Source organism: Cryptomeria japonica, chromosome 10 (assembly GCF_030272615.1).
Source record: "Cryptomeria japonica chromosome 10, Sugi_1.0, whole genome shotgun sequence".
Classification (NCBI taxonomy): domain Eukaryota; kingdom Viridiplantae; phylum Streptophyta; class Pinopsida; order Cupressales; family Cupressaceae; genus Cryptomeria; species Cryptomeria japonica.
In genome coordinates, this window is record NC_081414.1 from 4,173,452 (window position 1) to 4,192,932 (window position 19,481).

Sequence of the window (19,481 nt, forward strand, 5' to 3'; positions counted from 1 at the left end):
ATACAACTTCACCCAAGATTGTAAGAAAAACATGGATTTTCACTCAACAAATTGAATGCACAAGTCTAAATCCCGATCAGGAGTGCATGAAGAGGTGAAATCCGCACTCAACAATGCAAGACAATGTAGGATTTCCACCACAAAGTGCAAGAGGACGTGAAATTTCTGCCTTGGAAGCCTTGAGCAAGGCAAAATCTAGCCAAGGAATTCTTGTCAAAGACAATATCACGTCCAACAATCCTTGAGTAGGGAAGAAATCCACATTGGATAAATGCATGTACAAGTGAATTGAATTCCAAAAGAAATGAGTGCTCATCTTATATTTATAGCCCTTCAAAACAAGATGAAATCAAGCAAGAGGTCAACCTGAATAAGGAAATGTGAAATTCCTTCCAAAATTCATTTTTGTTTAATGCAAACATGTAAGAATGAGGGAGGCTGACTTGAAGTGGAGGAAAGTTGCAATGTGAAAAAACAAAATCAAACCCTGACCTAGCTGACCCTTATCAAGGAGAGGGAATTATTACATGAGCGCCTATATATGCAAGAGGAAAGGAATCATTCTCACATCAATTCAAAACGAATTTAAATGGCAGAGATAGAAAAGAATTCAACAGAAAAATAAAAGTGCAGAAGTCAGAGAATAAGGAGCAGTTCAAGGTTCAAATTCCACTACAAATTGCAAGTGTAGGGTTCAAAATTGCAAGTAAGACATCAATTTCCACTTCAAAATGTAGAACACCATTGCAATCTGCCCAAAAATGTTGAAATCCTTGCAGTTTTCGATCAACAATGCATGATGACCTTCTAAACAAGCTCAAGGGTGCAAGTGAAAGTTCAAATCCTGACACATAATGCATGTCAAGATGTGATTTCAGCTTGAAAATGCAAGACTACCTCAAAATCCCACTCAGCATTTTGACATTTTGTGCATGCACAAGTGAAATCCCTGCTCATCATTTTAGTAGTTGGTGAAAAAAAGATAAAGAACAATGCAAATGCAAAAAGGTGATGAGGAGACCGACTAGGATAAGTTTGTAATGAATGCAATTAAAAAGCTACGAAAATACTAACTAGGTCGGCCCTTATCAAGAGATTGCTATTGATACATGGAGTGCATATAAAAGAAAGATTTAAAGAATCATTAATCCAAAACAATTCAAAGCGAATTCCAGCAGAGGACAAGTAAATTCAAGGGCAGATAAGGGTGAATTCAATACAAAGAAATCAGACCCCAAGCAATTATTGAAGGAGAAAAAAAGAAGAGTTGACATTGAAAGCTAGAAGAGAAGGATTTTTTGGAGGAAATACAAGAAATTCACATGCAGACCTAAGCAAATTCCATTCACCAATTTGAACAATTTCCAGATTCAAAGCATCATTTCCACAATTTCAAGGATATTTCCAGATTGTTAAAGGTGAAATCAGAATGTAGTAAAGTTCATTTTTCTGGAAAAGAAGTGAAAACAAGCGTTTGCAAGTCATTTTATGAAGCATTTTTAATGACATTTTGAAAATGCAAATCAAATTGGTTGCTTAGAATAGAGTTTGTTTCACAGTTTCACAATTGAAGAATGATTTGTCATGAAATTTCTTTTAAGATCTTCAATTGAATTAAGAATGCAAGATTTTAACTTTCATTTTCTTATAGTGAGTTTCTTGCATTTCAGTCTAAGGAATTCAATAATTAACATAAGGTTTCATTCATAATTTTAATCCAGGGAATTTTGTTTATTTTCAAGGATAATTGGCAAGGAAACTAATAATAGAGGAGGATGACGAAACATGAAGAAGAACACTTCAAGAAGATGACAAAGAAGGACTCAACAACATGAAGGATACAACTATGGCAAGATGGCTTTTCAAGGATTGTCATGAAGATGAAGATGGAAAAGCGAAAGAAATGAAAGCCTCAAGGAAAGCATTTTGAAATTTCAAAAGAGTTAATCAAAGTTAGAAACTCATCCAGTGAAGATAAAGAATGATAAAGATGATGCAATTTGGGAATATGAACCATTACAATCAGTCAAAAGACTAGATGATGTTAAGTATCAAGAGATATTGCTGGGAATACAGAGATTCTTCATAATGCTATGTAAGTGGAGCTGAAGCAAAGAGCTAGGTAAAGAAAGAAGAAAGTTTACAAGGCCTAAGTAAAGAGAGAAGAAAGTTTACAAGGCATGTAAGAGCTGGGGTGGTGCCTACTCATCTCCACCAATCAAGTAATCCAAGGTCAACATTGTCCAGATTCATTAAATGATGGACGTATAGCTAAGTAAAGAAAGAAGAAGAGATGGACATATAGCAAGACATTAAAAGATTGCATTTGGCGTTGTATTTCATTATTACTACGAAACCCGGGGACGCGTCCCCTACCTGAAAACCCCCGTCCCAGTCCCGGGGACGTTTCGGGGACTTGGGGACAGCCAGGGGACGTCCCCCCCCCGTCCCCAAATTGTCAAAATTTTGAGGGGACGTCCCCGAAACGGGGGGACGGCTTCCCTAGCTGTGGGGGACGTCCGTACGTCCCGGGGACGGCTGGGGACGGATTGGGGACGTCCCAGCCGTCCCGGGGACGGCCAGACGTCCCCCACATCTAGGGCTAGGGAAAAATATTAAAATAAAAAATGTCGTATTTTCAATTTTTTTTAATGATGTTTTTTGCGTAATTGAGGGAGTGAAATATCTCATGAAGGGTTTTTTGCCAATAGAAAAATAACACCCGATGCCTATATAAAATAATAAAAGTATTTTTGGCCTCGCGGGGCGCTGCCCCTCGACCCCGCCCTGTATCGCGACAGGGAGCACGCAAGGGGCGCTGCCCCTTGACCCCAAGTTGGGGGCGCTGCCCCCAAACCCCCGTCAAAAAATATAGGGGGGAACTGCGCTGATGGAAGTAGTGAAAATTTAACCTCTGAGTCTGATTAGGCTCCATTATGTATTTTATTTCTTTAATATCTATTATGATATGCATATTGACAATGTGAATGAATTGAAATTCTGAATTATGAGTGCATATTGAGTATTGAGTCTATTGATAATGTTGTATGTTCGATGTTTGCATTCTAAAATGTTTTCATAGTATCATACACATGCTATATCCATGTTTTCATATGAATATAATGTATAGATGCATGCTTTATCCATGTTTTCATATGAACATTTAGAATTTTCCTATATATTTTAAATTTTCCCTATATTTTATACAGCCGTCCCCTTTGCCGTCCCCCCCGTCCCCAAATTTGGGAAAAAAATTTGCCGTCCCAGAAACCCGTCCCCCCGTCCCCCCGTCCCGGAAACTTGGGGTAACATAATTTTCATACCATTTGTAGTTTGTTGATTGCAAATTGCAGCGCATGGTTAGTATGAACTAATTATGATCCTAGTTCGATTGTGGATGTTCATTTGGATTGCGGCAACATTGGGTGCTTGGATGGATGTTTACAATACGAAAAATCTTTCACTACCTTTGGAGATCGCATCAATTTTGTGTAGTTGTTGTTATCATGGCAAAACAAAGCTTGATTTAAGGAATCCATTTATCTAAATCACTATTCATTATCATCATTGTTCATAGGTCTTAAATTAGATTCTTTGACCCTCATCCTTTTGATCTTGGCAGTAGTTTAAGTTAGTTTAGCAAGAAAAAATCACTTAGATTGCTATTAAAAGATGTTCAAGTTCCAACTACTTTGTAGAAGTGTAAAAGTGCAAGTCCATTTGTGAGAACAGCAAATCACATCATTTCACTTGGTCTATCTATTGCAATGTCAAGACCTATCAATAGGAACCTTGGGGTTACCTTAATTGATCATATCTTTAGCATTTGAGGTTTCCTTGTTCAAGAGAGGATAGAATACTTAAGTATTTTATTTTGTGTTGGAGAGTATCACAAAACACCCATCAACAGGTCCTAGGTTTTCTTCTAGAAGTCTTAGTTGTCTAGATAAGAACTTATCAATCTTATTATTATGACTTTAATTTACTTCTTGTTAACTAAGTCATTTAATATGTGTTCTAAGTGGTTGTCTCATAGCATAGGGTTAAGACACTTGTCAACATCTTATATAATCCTATCACTCACCTTGCCTATATAAGCAAGGCTATTGTACATTTGTAACACATTTCATATTCAACCAATATTCAATCAATCAGTCTTACATTATTGAAGCAAGCTATTCTTGCCATTTTTTCTCTTGTGGAAGATATTTTGGTGTAGCAGCTGATCCAAGGGGTGTTAAAGAGTCACCATTAATTCCTACAAGATGGCTTTGAATACTGTTGTGACGTTTTCACACATCGCCCCATTGCAAATGGGGATCCCACTTTTTCGCTTTTTAGGGTAGATGTTTTCTTAGGTTGCCTAGCTTAGCAGTAGTTTAAGAGCTTTTAGCCTCTTTCTTGAGAGAGGATGCTATGCAATTTCCAAGTTGTGTCCAGGCATGAATTCCATGACGAGGGTTCAAGGTAAGAAATGTATTAAAAGAGTGAAACTTGGAATATCGGTTGCTTTCCTTGGGTTTCCGGAAGGAAATTCAAGGATAAAATCTTCTCTAGAGGGAGTCCGCCTTTTCATCTTCCTCCTTCCATCCTTCTCCTTTCATCCATCCATTTCCACTTCCACTCACTTCCTTCCATTTAACCCGATATCCTTTACCCTCCACCTTTTCTACCCTTCCATCTTTCCTTCACAACTTCACTATCCTATCCCTCATCCTCCATCTACACTTCCACTTCGCCTTCCTTCACCTTCCACTTCCTTCCATCCTTCGCAATCTTCCTTCATCCCTTCACCTTTTATCCCTTTCCACCTCACCTTCCTAACATTCCATCCCTACACCCTTCCTTCCTTTCATCTATACCCTTCCTTCCATCTCACCCCACCTCCTACCTTTCTTCCCTCTTACCTTCCCTTAGCCTAACCCCTCATACCCTTTACCCCCTTTACTCCCCTAGCTTACCCTCCACTACCCCAATCCTATACTAATCCACCTTCCTTCACCTACCTAACCCCTATCCCATCCTAGCTTACCCTTCTACTACCCACCGCCAACTCCCTTTACTCCCCAATATCCCACGGCACCCATCCTTCACTACCCTTTCATCTCCCACATCCTTCATCCCTTATACCTCCCTTTCCCTTAGCATAACCTTATACCCCTTTCCCATCCTTACCACATCCCTCACTTCCTTGCCATTGTGGCACTTTCCTTTCTTACCATCCCTTACACTCCCCTTCCACGCGGCACATCCCTCCATGGCATCCCTCTCTCCCTTCCCACCACAACACCTTCCTTTCTTAACATCCTTAGCACCCCTATCCACTACGGCACATCCTCCCTTCACCCCCCGCACCCCTCTCTCCCATGCGGCACTTTACTTCCCCACATCCTTCACCCCCTCCACTACCGCGACAAGTTCTCTTTTATTTCAAACACCCAACAAGCATAAGGAAGTCATTAGTGCCAACAATGATAAAGAGGACCCACTCATAAGACAAGGTATTTCATTTAAAAGTGAGACCGTTGACAGCTTAGCCCTTGGAATCCACGACAAAGGGGAATAAGGCATAATGTAACATAAGGATGAGGTGGTGCCAATAATGGAATGATCGACTTCCAAAGACAAAAAGCATTCTATTTTAAACAAAGCCGTTGAAAATTCAAAATAAAATAATAAAAAGACAAGGTATTTCATTTAAAAGTGAGATTGTTGACAACTTAGCCCTTGGAATCCACGACAAAGGGGAATAAGGCATAATGTAACATAAGGATGAGGTGGCACCAATAATGGAATGATCGACTCCCAAAGACAAAAAGCATTCTATTTTAAACAAAGTCATTGAAAATTCAAAATAAAATAATAAAAAGAGTTAAGTCGGGCTTTCATTGGCATTAAACCTTGAACGTTGGAAATCTTTTAATAAAAAATGAAAAACATACAAGTCGGCCTTTTAGGAAAATAAAAAACAAGAGATGCCTCCCTTTAGGATCAATACTTATTTAAGATGGTTGATTGTTTCAATCGCCTCATTCAATCTATATTCTCTAAAATAAGCAGCGAATTCCATACTAGGGAGGTAGAGATTCATGAAGGAAAATAAAATCATTCTGCAATTCAAACCAAGTAATTTCAGATAATGAATCTAAAGTCAGATCACAAATTGGAAATGAATCACAGAGGTAGATTTCAACAGAGACAAGTCAATTTCAGACCTGAAGGTATGAGCTTATGTGTTTAAGGACAGAATTCCAGCCAGTGGCAAAAGAAAGAGCAATATTTGAGGGACCACAAAGGAAATTCTAAGGCAAAAGAAAGCAGATCCATTTCCTTGATTTTCAGTGGTTGATTGGTCATTTCCCGAAATTCTAAATTTATTTCCAGAATTCTGATTTTATGCAATTAGGAATGCAAGACTACAGCCTCAACATTTTCCTTTCATAATTTCTTACATTTTCATTTACAAGTATGTTTTTCCTTTTAGGTTCAGGTTGCTAAATGATGAAGGAGATCAATCCACCACAATACAAAGGAATGGCTTCACAACATGAGAGTACACATGATAAAAGGAGGACTTTTACGCAATCTTGAATTTCCTCTAGAAATCCAAGAATCATTGTCAATATAGCCAAATGAAAGCCCCAATGCGGAAGTGATCAAGACGGGAGATAGTTCCATAAGAGTTAAACAAAGTTAGAAGATGATGCAATTTGGGAATATCTCCTACCTTCATCTCATTCACGTTTGAGCTTGGAAATGTTGAGTATCGAGAGATATGCCTCATTCATCTACAACTTGTGATGAGTTACAAAGATCAAGCAAGTTGAGGTGGTGACCAAATCTTATCCAATCATATTACTCCAAGTCAAGGTGTCTAGATTCAATGCACCTAGCTCATCCATCAAGGAGACAACTTCCACATGTGGGCACAAAGTTCGATGTACCTACCCTCATCATCTATTGGTCAAAATTCAAAGAAGGATGTGTCCTATAAATTGTAATTATATCATTGGTCAAGCATTAGATGCTTTGTAATGGGTGTAACAAACCCTAATTAGGGTTTCTATCTTTCAATCTTGGTCATTGATGTGGATTTAATCCTAGGCCTTCATTGTAATAGAGAGCATTATATAAGGCTCACTCCCCTCATTTGTAAAGGTTAATAGTTAATAGTTTAATAGCAAGTTAATAAGCATTAGATAGCAAGCAAATAGTTAGAGTAGAATAGGAGAAGGCAGAAATCGTTGCCAAGCTTGTAAATAAACATCCTTTTCATTGAAGATATGGTGGAATGTGTTGTTTCTTCTACATAATTGCATGGTTTCTTGTTGGATCCTCATGTTAGATGATGATAATTAGATTGATGGAAGATCTTTGTGCAAGATCAATGGTGAAATTCACATATCCATACCACTAGCAATTTGTTGATTGCAAGTTTGCCTTGTGTGGTCAACTGAAATCCTTAAATGAGCTTAACTTCAATTGCTATTCACATTTTGATATGCATCGCCTTGATGGTATCCTTCTTGTTAATAGTGATTTAAACATCTTATGCTTACCTTAGAAGATCGCACTAGCTTTGTGGAGATGTGCTCGCATCTCAAAGCTTAGTTGGAGTTTCACCAAAAATTGTCCAACGCTCTTACATTCTAGGAATAGACTAGATTCTCTAAACCCTTCCTCTTTTTATCTTTTTTTTTCTATCCAAGTCAGTTAAAAAGAAAGCATCACCAGATTGCAATATTGGATGGTTAAGTTCCAGCAGCATTCAAGTAGTTCAAGCACATTCAAAGTTCAACGTAAGTCCACCTTGTGATTCTCGCAAAATCACATCACACACTAAGTCTATCCAAGAGCACGTCAAGACCTGACATTCAAAACCTTGGAGTCATCCCATTTAATCACGCAGTTTAGCACTTGGGAGGATTTTGTTCAAGAGAGGATAGGATACTCAGTATTTTATTTTGTGTTGCATGGTGCATGAAAAACACATCGACAAATACCACCAATATATTTCATAAGGATATTATCTACTTGCACATCCTTATCCATTTGGATAGCTCTCCTCCAAAAATTACTAGTATGCTCTTGCACACTATTCTTATTGTTGCTTGAAATACTGCCACTCAATGTACCTCTAATTTTAATGATAACTGAGAGAGAAGTGGTTTTGATTAGCTTCTTAAATTCATCCCAAGAACAAATGGGTGGTAATTTTCTTAAAACCAAAGAATAAAAATAGTTTACAAATTTTCTTAAAACCAAAGAATAAAAATAGTTTACAAAACAAAAAAATGTTTTGCTAATATTTATCTTGCAAAAGAAATTGGTTGCTCCTAACTAACATGATGCATGTAAAATATACCCCAAGTTGAGCCAGCTAATGGTCAAGCTTCTCTACATCTACCTCTCATACACACAGAGATATCTATGGCTTTGTGTCAACTTTGAAAAGAGGGATTGTAGGGAAACTTTGTTCCATGGGACTGCACTTCTCATGTGAAATCAGTTGCTCTTTAGTATTGAATTCCTCTAGGAGTGTCACCATAATTCATTCTCCACAAGTGTCATCATAATTCTTTACAGATTTCCCATAATCCTTGAAATGCTTGCCACATTTTCTTCTAACTTGAGAAATCTTTCTTCGTTAACAAAAGGTGTTGCATCACCACATGCCATATCATTCACTCTTCTTATATCTAGATTCTATTTGTTGTTGCTAAGGAAGTAAATCTAGTTCCCACTTGAACCATCTGCTTTTCTAATGGGCATGAACCTGCGTGACCACACAAAAAAACCACCACACAAAATCCAAGAAAATCCTGTTCTGATACCAATGTAATCTGTAATATAAAGTGGATAAACCATTACATAGATCCTCAGAAAAGTTTCTATTCTTCCCCAATGTAACTCGATTACATAAGTTGTCATTCCTGAAGTGGAAATAAGGGAAACTAGTCAATACACTTGACTATTAGAGCATTGAACACAGTATTAAGTGTGTAAATATAAGCAACAAGAATTAAAAGCACTAATAATGAGTGCATATCTACAACTTGACTTAAATAAACCCAAACTGGATAAGAAAAAAACTCCGGAAGGGAGAGGAATTGTTCTACTCAAGCCACTTTAGCTACTAAAATGTTTTTCTTGCCTAAACAAAGCTTACAATGACTACTTCTTGCCTACAACAACAATGTCCTACACCATACAACTCTACCATGTGCTCACACACCCTAAACCTCTATGACACTCCCAAAGAATCAGGCAACACTAAGAAGTCCCCCATTAAATGGCCTCTCTTGGAGGTTTCATAATAAGAAGAGTTACAAACAAGTCGAAGGAAGTTCAAGCATCATAGGAACTGAATGGAATCATTTGGAGTGCTCCCAGATCCTGCAAAGCTTGCCTCTATTGTTTCTGTGATGCCTTCAACCACAGCCAAACATGCTTTGCTCGCCCAGTTTCTAGCAGGGATAGTTTTTAGTTTTTACTGTCATCAAACTAGTAAGACATGTTTGACCACAATCAAACCTATCAATTCTGTTTTTTTTCTCTAGAAGGTTAAACTCCAGTGCAGTCAGATTCTTTGATTACTTCTTACTCCATGTTTTCTCAACATAAAAAGTTTTCCTACGAAACTTACTGACACTGCTCTCAAACTGAACCTTCAAAGTATGTTAGGCATAAGGGTCAACTTCAATCAGAACATAAGTGAATAAGCTAGCCTACTTAATTAACTTGACTGATCCACTTACAGATCATCAAGTGTGGCTCATTTTCTCCAAAAGGAATCCAAGGACCATGTTGTCCTATAAAAGAACAAAAAGGGAGATGATATTGATGTGAAAGAAAAAAAGACAAGTAATATTGATTCTTACTCAGACGCAAACTTAAAAGATAGATGCCCACTTTCATTGTTTTTTGGTGAGAGGATTTCTCAATCACCAAATTCCATGCAATTATATTGTACTCTATTTAGTTAAATAAGATGCACAGTTTGAATTTCAAGAAAAATCTACCTCGATATATGCTGCAATCGTAGATTTGCTAGATCCTCTAGGTTCCTTCAAGCTGGCAATAGCATCCATAATGAGAGTATCTACCCTGCAAACAAGAGAATAGGAACATTGGAATATGGTCCACAAATCCATGAGGTTCAGCAAACATATCTGCAATTCCAATATGATATACAAATACTCTCTACTACAGTCACAATTATACAGATGAACAGTTGAAAGGTCTATAAGAAGAATAACTTGGATGTCAAATACAAATGTTTGATAAACCAAAAAACAAATAATCATATAAGAACATATAAATATACTTTCACTCGCCCTTTTACAAAACCAAAGGCAACCAAAGCTTATAGATCAAAATTGGCATGACATCACAGATGAACATAATAAATTCCATAAAAAAATTGTTACCTAGGAATAGATCGCATAGAGTCTGTGCTGTGTAAAGATGGATCTACAACCACCAGTTGTTTAGCATCGTCTGGAACATTAGATCTGCCATTTGTTATTGGACCCAATAGAAGGTGCCTGCCAGATTGTTTTGCCAGTTGTGAGCTCTTTTTGAATGCCAGTCTTGCCTTCTCCCTGGATCCCCATCCATTTGCAGTAACATTAATATTTCGCCATTTATCCTGCCAGATAGTTAAAGTTAAACTGCAATGCCAAATACACTGAATAATTTACAATGAAATGACATTGCTTAAGAGATTTGCCTTCTCAATACAACACAGTGATACTCCAACGTTGATTGCCATTGAACTGATAAAACAGTAAAGCCTGGAGTTAAAGAAACTTCTAAACAATTTGATGGTGTAGATCAAGGCAAGATATAATTTTATTTTATATATAGATTAAAAAAAAAAATTTATATAGATGCATATAATCAATATAGAGAAAGTACTGTCCAAGAGGTTGAGCTTAACTGGTTAAAACACTGGGTTCTCACTGTGGAGACCCAAGTTCAATTCCCAATAAGGACATCTAAAGTGGAATTATAAGCTGTGACTCTTGGCCTTCCATAGGATGGGGAAGGTCTTGGGTCAATCTAATCAAACATAGTAATAATAATAATAATAATAATTCAAAATGTTGCGGCTTCGGCCTATTACCTATCAAAAAAATATATATATAAAGAAAGTACTCTCAAAAAAGAAATGCATAATGTTGTTAGATCATGCATGATATAACTAATGTTGGTGGTGCTTATCATAACTCAAAATTCAGAAAGTATTAGAATATTTAATTATATTTTAGTCAGTTCTATTTAATTATTTTATTAATGGTCATTTAGCTTTTTGCTTTTCAGTTCATTAAGTGAAACTATTGCTTCTTTTATAAGAACACATAGTTTGCTTTTTAGATTTTAGCTTTTAGCTTTATTTAGCACTTTTAAGTGTTTTAACTTCATGTTGAAGCTTTAGATTAACAATTCATTCTTTTAGAACACCGTCTTGTAATTCCTTTAGATGCGCTTGTATATTCGTTATTAATTCATTCAATATCATTCGATTTATTGATTCAATTATTTTTCATGGTGAAGTTTTTTTTTTCATGTTCGCGGCACGACGTTCATCAGGGTTTTTCTAAGATTTTGTGCTCGCAATTTTTGAAAATCACGTCATTTTTTCTGCGTCAGGTGTTTCTATTTCTAGGCGTCTTTGCTTTTGGGCGGTTAAACCCACGTGGCGCGCTGCGTTTGAGCTTTTTCGTGGGCCGCTATTTTTTCTTTCAGCGCGAATTTAATTTTCCTAGTGGCACGATTTCCTACACAACAATGGCCTGCGAGAAGGTATAATGCAGCTCACACGACACATTTTTTTTCCATCTTGGACGGTTATTTCGGCGTTTTTTTTTTTTGGCCACGACCATGTTCCGATCTTAGCTTGTGCGATTTCTTTTTCACGATTTCTGATCTCTAAGGCGGCTTTTTTTTGCAAAGTAGGTTTTTTTGGTGACGCCAAAAATCTCCCTGCCATGGCCTCAACCTAGGGTTTCGGCTGAGTTTTTTTTACAAAAATCGTCTGATTATTTTCTGCAATTTTTCTTTCCGATTTTTTTTTTTAAAAATCACAGGTTTCTCTCTGCAGTCTTACTCTCAAGATCTGTGCCAATTGTTTGCAGAAACATTTCTATTTTTTTTCAAAAAAAAAAATTTGGGTTTATCTAGAATTATGTGCCAGATTATTGCCTTGGGTTTTGTGCCCAGATTTGTGCCTCGGGAGTTGTGCCATTTTTTGTTTCTGATTATTTTTCTGTGACCTAGGGTTTGCAGGAAAAATTGAGTTTTCAGCAATTTGCACATTGGACTTCGTTTCTCGAACTAGGGTTTTTAGCATTGGTGTCGCCTACTTGTATTCTGATTTTTTTAATCAGATTCTTCTGTCCCGTTTTCGTGCCTTCACTAGGTTGACCCCGTTCAACCTTGGTTTTTGTGATGGCATATTTGATCAACACCATGTTGGAACACAATCAAAAGTTCAACGGCTGCAAACTACAACACCTGGAAACAACGCATGCTTACCATTTTTTAGTATCGTTGCCTTGATCAGATTGTTTTGGGCAAGGCTACTCATCCTACAGCTTCAGGTGCAAATCAGGATAAATTCGATGAGCACACTCGAGAGGCTGTCATGCTTATCAAGTTATCTATCACAAATGATCAACTTCCTCAAGTGCCTTCAGGTAAAACAGCTAAAGAGATCTAGGATCTCTTGAAGGATCTTCATGAAACGCCCGACAAAAGCCAAGCTTTCTTTCTGAAGAATATCTTGTTTTCTATCATGATGGATGAAAAGACATCTATCCAGGCACATCTTACGAAGATCAAGGACATCCATGACTAGTTGCAAGCTATTAGCCGCACCATGACTGAAGAGGATATGGTAGTGATCACGCTGAAGAGCCTTCCCAAATCCTATGAGCATTTCATTAATACACTCAATATCACTTCTACTAGTGTTGATTTGAAGTTTCCTGATCTCTGCAACAAGCTTCTCCAGCAGGATCGACGGAAACAGCAGTTTGGAAGCAACACTAGTTCGTCCAATGATCAGGCCTTCACAGCCAAAGCTCCAGATAAGAGCATAGGCAAAGGGGAGTTCGTTCAACAAAAAGGACAACGCAACTCTGAGGAAGGGTTCACGAAGAATTTCACGTGTCACTATTGTGGTGGACCTGGGCATGTCCAAAAATTCTGCAGAAAGAGGTTGGCTGATCAAAAGTCCAACCAAGGAGGGTCTCAAGAGCAGGTGCAGGCTCATGTTGCAGAGCATTCTGAAGCATAGTTGAAAAACTCGAACTCGCCACGGACTCGGCAAACCAAAAATTCGGACTCGGACTCGGACTCGGACTCGTGAAAGACTCGGCAAGGACTCGGCAAAAAAAAAACGTAGTTTTACAAAAAAACATAAAGAAATTAATGCATTTAGAGAACATAAGAGCCATAATTGAAACATTACACATGTCACATACTCATAGTTTCAAACTTTCAACTCTAAAATGTATAATACCAAGATTTCTTCAATGCTAATTATGCTTTTATATGGAGCCTAATCAGACTCGGAGGTTAAATTTTCCCTACTTCCATCGGCGCAATTTCCCCTTATATTTTTCGACGGGGGTTTGGGGGCAACGCCCCCAAGTTGGGGTCAAGGGGCATCGTCGAAGGATCCTGAAATTTGACTAAGTCAGGATAATTGAAGAATCCTCCAAAAACTAGATTTTGCATTATAACTCCTGGAGGTCCGAAACCACTCTCAAACATCCTGACAGTATATATGGAATATAACTTAAAGTCTGGAATGTCATCCTGATCTTCAAATGCCCTGAAATTTGGCTAAGTCTGGAATGTCTTCCTGATCCTGAAATCTGACTAAGTCTGGAAAATTGAAGAATCCTCCAAAAACTAGATTTTGCATTATAACTCCTGGAGGTCTGAAACCACTCTCAAACATCCTGACAGTATATATGGAATATAACTTAAAGTATAAGTAAAGGAAATGTCACTTATACTTAAATGTTATATTCCATATATGAATCCTGACGGAGAGACCAAATTTTTTCACATGTTAAACTCGATTTTAAAGCTTGCATGACATTTTTCTGGGTCGCGCGAGTCCTTGCAAAAGACTCGTGAGTCTTTCAGATGGACTCGCCTCGCGAGTCCTTGGCGAGTCGACTCGTGGCTCCCATGGACTCACGAGTCCGTGGCGAGTCCACGAGTTTTAAAACTATGTTCTGAAGAGAAGGAGTCAGCCTTCTATGCTTTTTAATTTTGTCATCGGTTGGGTTTTATGTTTTTTCGACACAAAAAATCATGGGAGGGCTTTGCTTGATTTTTCCTCAAAAATCAAGGAGTGATGTTTTACCACGTCATGTCTGGTGTTTTGCCACATCATGTCTAATGTTTTACTGCGTGATGTCTGGTGTTTTACTGCATGATGTCTGGTGTTTTGCCGTGCGATATTTTAGGGTTTTGTTTGATTTTCTCCTCAAAAATCATTTCAAGATTTTGTTTGATTTTCTCCTCAAAAATCATTTCAGGATTTTGTTTGATTTTCTCCTCAAAAATCATTTCAGGATTTTGTTTGATTTTCTCCTCAAAAATCGTTTTAGGGTTTTTTTAAGGGTTTTACCATTTTTTCCACAAAAATGATGATTTGTATCTTCGGTTTTGGAGGATTTGCCGATTTTTCCTCAAACTCATGGTTTCAGATTTCTGTTTTACCCAACATCAAGTTGGATGGGTTATGGTAATCTTGATCATTAACACTTTGCAGATCCTAGGAGGGTCTTCGCCGCAACAAAGTGTTCTTTCCATTTGTGATCAAAAGACCTGCAGTGTCTTCTGTAGGGTAGTTAGTAGATAGAATGACCATTAAAGGAGGGTATTAGAATATTTAATTATATTTTAGTCAGTTATATTTAATTGTGTTATTAATGGTCATTTATCTTTTTGCTTTTTAGTTCGTTAAGTGAAACTATAGCTTCTTTTATAAGAACGCATAGTTTGCTTTTTAGATTTTAGCTTTATTAAGCACTTTTAAGTGTTTGAGCTTCATGTTGAAGCTTTAGATTAATGGTTCGTTCTTTTTAGAACACCGTCTTGTAATTCCTTTACATATGCTTGTATATTCATTATTAATTCATTCAAGATCATTCGATTTATTGATTCAATTATTTTTCAGAAAGGATATAAGATCATGATCTAATTTGGTTATAAATTTGATTTAGATAGTGGTCGGGGCTTCCCAATATATTTCAGCGGGTGCTGTTAAGAATTTTTAGGAGCATTTCACAAGCAGGTGGTCCCATGGATTTATATAACAGGCAAGCTCAGAAATTTCAGGAAGCTGGTGATCTCATTTTTTTTGCAACAGCTTTAGCTAAAAAAATAGTTTAATTATGTTTTAGCAATAGCTAATGCTAAAAGCTGTAGATGCAAGACATGTAACACATGTAGCAAAAAATCTCCTGAGCTGATCGGGAGATTTTCAACCCCCCTCCAATGGGGAGACCAATGGGGAGCAAACCCACGGCCCAAGCCAACTCCACTACTCGTGCGGGTTATCCTAGATTTCCTAGTTACATAGCATTGCCAAATATATGCATGAAACTAATTGAGAACCAATATGTAGTAATGTAGAATACTAAAGACTAAAATATTAATGAGATTTGGCTACCCTCTGTCTATTGCTCAATATATGTCAGACACAAATAACTAGCTCATTAATAAATAAATCCAACGATAGTAATCCCCCGTCCATCTAAACAATAAAAAATGCACACCTATGGGGGAATCCTCTTCAACATGACAACCTACACCATTCTCTTGCAACCATCTTTACAGATTAGATAAAGAAGATAGTAAAGTTCTCTTGTAACCTTGCATCCCCTTAGCACTTGCAAGTTGGTGCAGAATATTTATAGCATTTTCACTATCAGTCTAATATCTTACTTGGAGAATCACATCGTGTCTCTTCAGATGGTGCCTAGCAAAATATTAATAGAAGTGAGAAAAACAATTAAAAACTTTGGCGAACTTCTGGATCTGTCATTGATTTGCAAAGATATAAAGAAGTTGATAAAATGCTCCATCTGACCCAAAGACATTGGCCAAACAGAATCAGTCAGCAGTGGGGTTCAAAACAGGGCATTCCATGCACAATGATAAAACCACCAGTACCAACACGTGATGATTACATAACTACTGGCTACAACAAGGAGCGGTTTCAAAACCTCCCTTTTCAATAGTTGTTGATTTGACAGTAACCAAACTGTCAGGTAACACAGGTAGCAGTATCAAAACCACTAATGGTGAAAACGCAACCACAGGTCTGCACAAGGCAATGTTTGAGAGTCCTATCATGTGTAATTGTAACAAAAGACCAACGATGTCTATTCATTTCTAAAATGTTTGAGAGTCCTATCATGTGTAATAGGACACTCCCCAAACATTATTAGAGGAGAATGAGTTGGTGAAGGAATGAACAAGTGAAAGTCAGGGTGCAAGTGTCAGGAGGATTGAATATGTGATGTATGGTAGAGTAACAAGCTGTTCCTACTTGGAATTACTCTATGCCTCTCTTGTAATCTTCCCATTAAAGCATTAAGAAGACAAGAGACAACAGAGAGTGTACTCTTTGTATTAAATTCATCGATTTACAGAAGCAGAGGAACAAGTGCAATTGCCATTTCCAACTGGTTTTCCACATCTTGGGGTTTCCAAAATAAAATCACAGTGTTTCTAATATGACTGCTAATTGAGCCAATTAAATAAATAAAAGTCTCTGCAATTTCCACAAGCAATGTTTGTTAAAGATGTTCAATTTACATTCAATATGCAAGTTATATTCTATTTTATATTATCTTGTTCTATGTATTACTGATTAAAGTATAAATCTGACTATCTTCTTTTGTATGGCAGGTGAGAGGAGCATTTTTTATTTTTCTATGTCCTTTCTCACGAATGCCATTCGATATATGTATATAACAAGCGGGGTACGATCAAGCAATGCCTTGATCGGTCATGACCGATCAAGACATTACTTGATCGTGCCTCTTTGTTAATACCAAACAATGCATATTAATTACCAATGCCAACCAGTATATGTTTATACTTTAACACTCGATGACTATCGGTGTTTGCATAATCTTAACAGCCGATAACTATCGGCGTATGCTTAACAGGCGATAACTATCGGTAAACTTTATTATGCCACCCGATATTAATCAGTGCACATATAACCCGATATCAATCGGTGTCAGCTTATATTAACACCCGATACTAATCGGTGTTTGGTTAATTCAATTTATCATTTGTTTACTATTAATTATGTTAACCGATATAAATCGGAATGCATTAGCATGATTTAGTAATCGGTGAACATAAATAATGATATAGGATGATTATCGATATTAAGCATTTAATCGAACTGAATAGATTAATTATATGCAACTGAAGAATGGTTATCAAGTGAAGGATTAATAGCTTGAAGGTTTTCATCATAATTATCGATAGGATAAATGATTGAATGAGAGACTTCATTTATCTCTCATTCAATCGTTTATCTTACCGAAGCTATCATGCATTAACAATGTTTGTAGAGAAATTATAGATCAGTCACAATCCATTGAACTACTTCTAGGAAGAAAAAAATCTGTACCATTGATACAATTTGATAGCCATAAAAATGGCATTTTGCCTGAAATTTTGCTTTTTATTATACTTTTGACTTTTCAAACTCTTTAGTCTTGACACTTATTAGTTATTACTTATTTAATGTTTGCAATTTTGTATTTGTGTTTTCCTCTTTTGGATATTATAAGATCTTGCCTTAGTCCCATAGTGAAAGGAAATGATGTTGACAGTTCTACTTCTACACCAAGCATTAACACAGTATGCGATAGCACCAAATTCTTGCCTTGGTCTTCATCGACTTTTAGTTTTTTCCATTACATTCTTTTTTCCCTCACTTGGCTATTCAAATTTGAATTTGTATTCTATGGCTAGGATTTGCTTGCCTTGGGTTAAACCCATTTATTAGTGTTTTCATCATTTCTGTGTTTCACCCTTAGCCCTTACTCATTTTATCAGGTTCTAGTAGTACCCTAGTACAACCTCAGCTGGCCCAATGGTAAGGCCTATGTAGTCTAGAGGGGAGATCACAAATTTGAATTTGGAAGTGGGGTAATGTTGTACACCTCATTTAAACAATATGTAAGATAAATACGAAAAATGATCCCCTTGTGGAATGCTTGCATAAGAGGAGTCTCACATACCAAATTAGTGTTTCACTTGATACTTGATAGTGACCTAAAAACTACCTTTACCTATTTTTTAAACTTTTCTATTGTAACTGGTTGTACAATTGAGTCTAGTTGGCATATTTTGGTCATTTGCTGACATTAGTATAATTTATTTCCTTTAAAAATTGGATTTTTAATTACCTTTTGCTTCCTTCTTAATCATTAGTGAGCTATGATGAGCACTTGGATACGCAGGGCCCACATTATATGGCCAAGAAGAGGCAGAAATAGATATGGCACAAACATCCTTCTGTTTTTGACAAATGGAGCCAAAATTATTTCCCAAAATGGAAATGCTAGGAATTTTTTTTGTCTTAGTAATGTTTATCTACAAGATAGCAAAAGGAGTGGATTTTTGCCGTGTTAGAGGGATTTTGCTTTCCTCTTTGTTTCATCGCAAAATGAAATTTAATTATGTCCCAAAAATTACTAGAAACCCAGAACATTAAAGAGTTAAATTAGATACAGTGTGTGCTTCTTTGCCCTCAATCTTCGTTATAATCAGGTAAAAACTAGTATCTGTTAAATCCATAAGCTCCCACAACTCAAAGTGTTTTGTGACCAACGCCAATCAACATATGTTAATTACTTCTTCATAATTCCAAGTTATCAGGTGCAACTTCATGTCTAAGTCTAAGGTTCACTCTTTCATCTGGCAAGCCAAAAGATTCTAAAGCCAATGTACAATTATTGTGACAAAGCAACATTCCAAGTATAAAATTGTCAAGCCATACTGTTTTGAAAATCAAATGAGCCAACAATGTATGTGCAGTCCAATTAGTTGAGATTACTTAACAACAATCAAAATGGTTGCTTAGTTTCTGAAAGATCCAAGTTGTTCAGTCCTTACTGAAGCTAAATTGATTAAACACAAAGTTCTTCACTCCAACAAAGCTAATGGTAAAACGTAATCAGACATTATATAGTTATGATATTTTATCTCACCAATATGATAGTATTTAATAATGCAACAGGAAAAGGTAAGTTCTCTAGTTCTAGAAGATCCGGGTGGATTTTCCCAATTGGTGGACAGCCTAATCGATAGCAGGTCATCAAACTCTATCAATTATTGGGAACCCTGGAGGGACGTAGTCCAATATAAGGGTCTACCACTCCTATCTTCAACATTCAGATGGCTCCAAGTAACATGTAAAG

General features: G+C 36.9%; 1 protein-coding gene across 6 annotated transcripts in view; it reads right to left on the bottom strand.

The window, feature by feature from the left end:
* LOC131069409 (telomere repeat-binding factor 1) overlaps positions 1-19,481 on the bottom strand; it is a 56,480-nt gene that overhangs the window by 34,686 nt on the left and 2,313 nt on the right. For all 6 annotated transcript variants that reach the window (XM_058004820.2, XM_058004818.2, XM_058004817.2 and 3 more), the window contains 2 exons: positions 10,431-10,651; positions 10,023-10,107 (listed from right to left, as the gene is read on the bottom strand). In XM_058004820.2, coding sequence (XP_057860803.2) covers positions 10,023-10,107; positions 10,431-10,651 — 306 coding nt within the window. The remainder of the gene's footprint in view (positions 1-10,022; positions 10,108-10,430; positions 10,652-19,481) is intronic.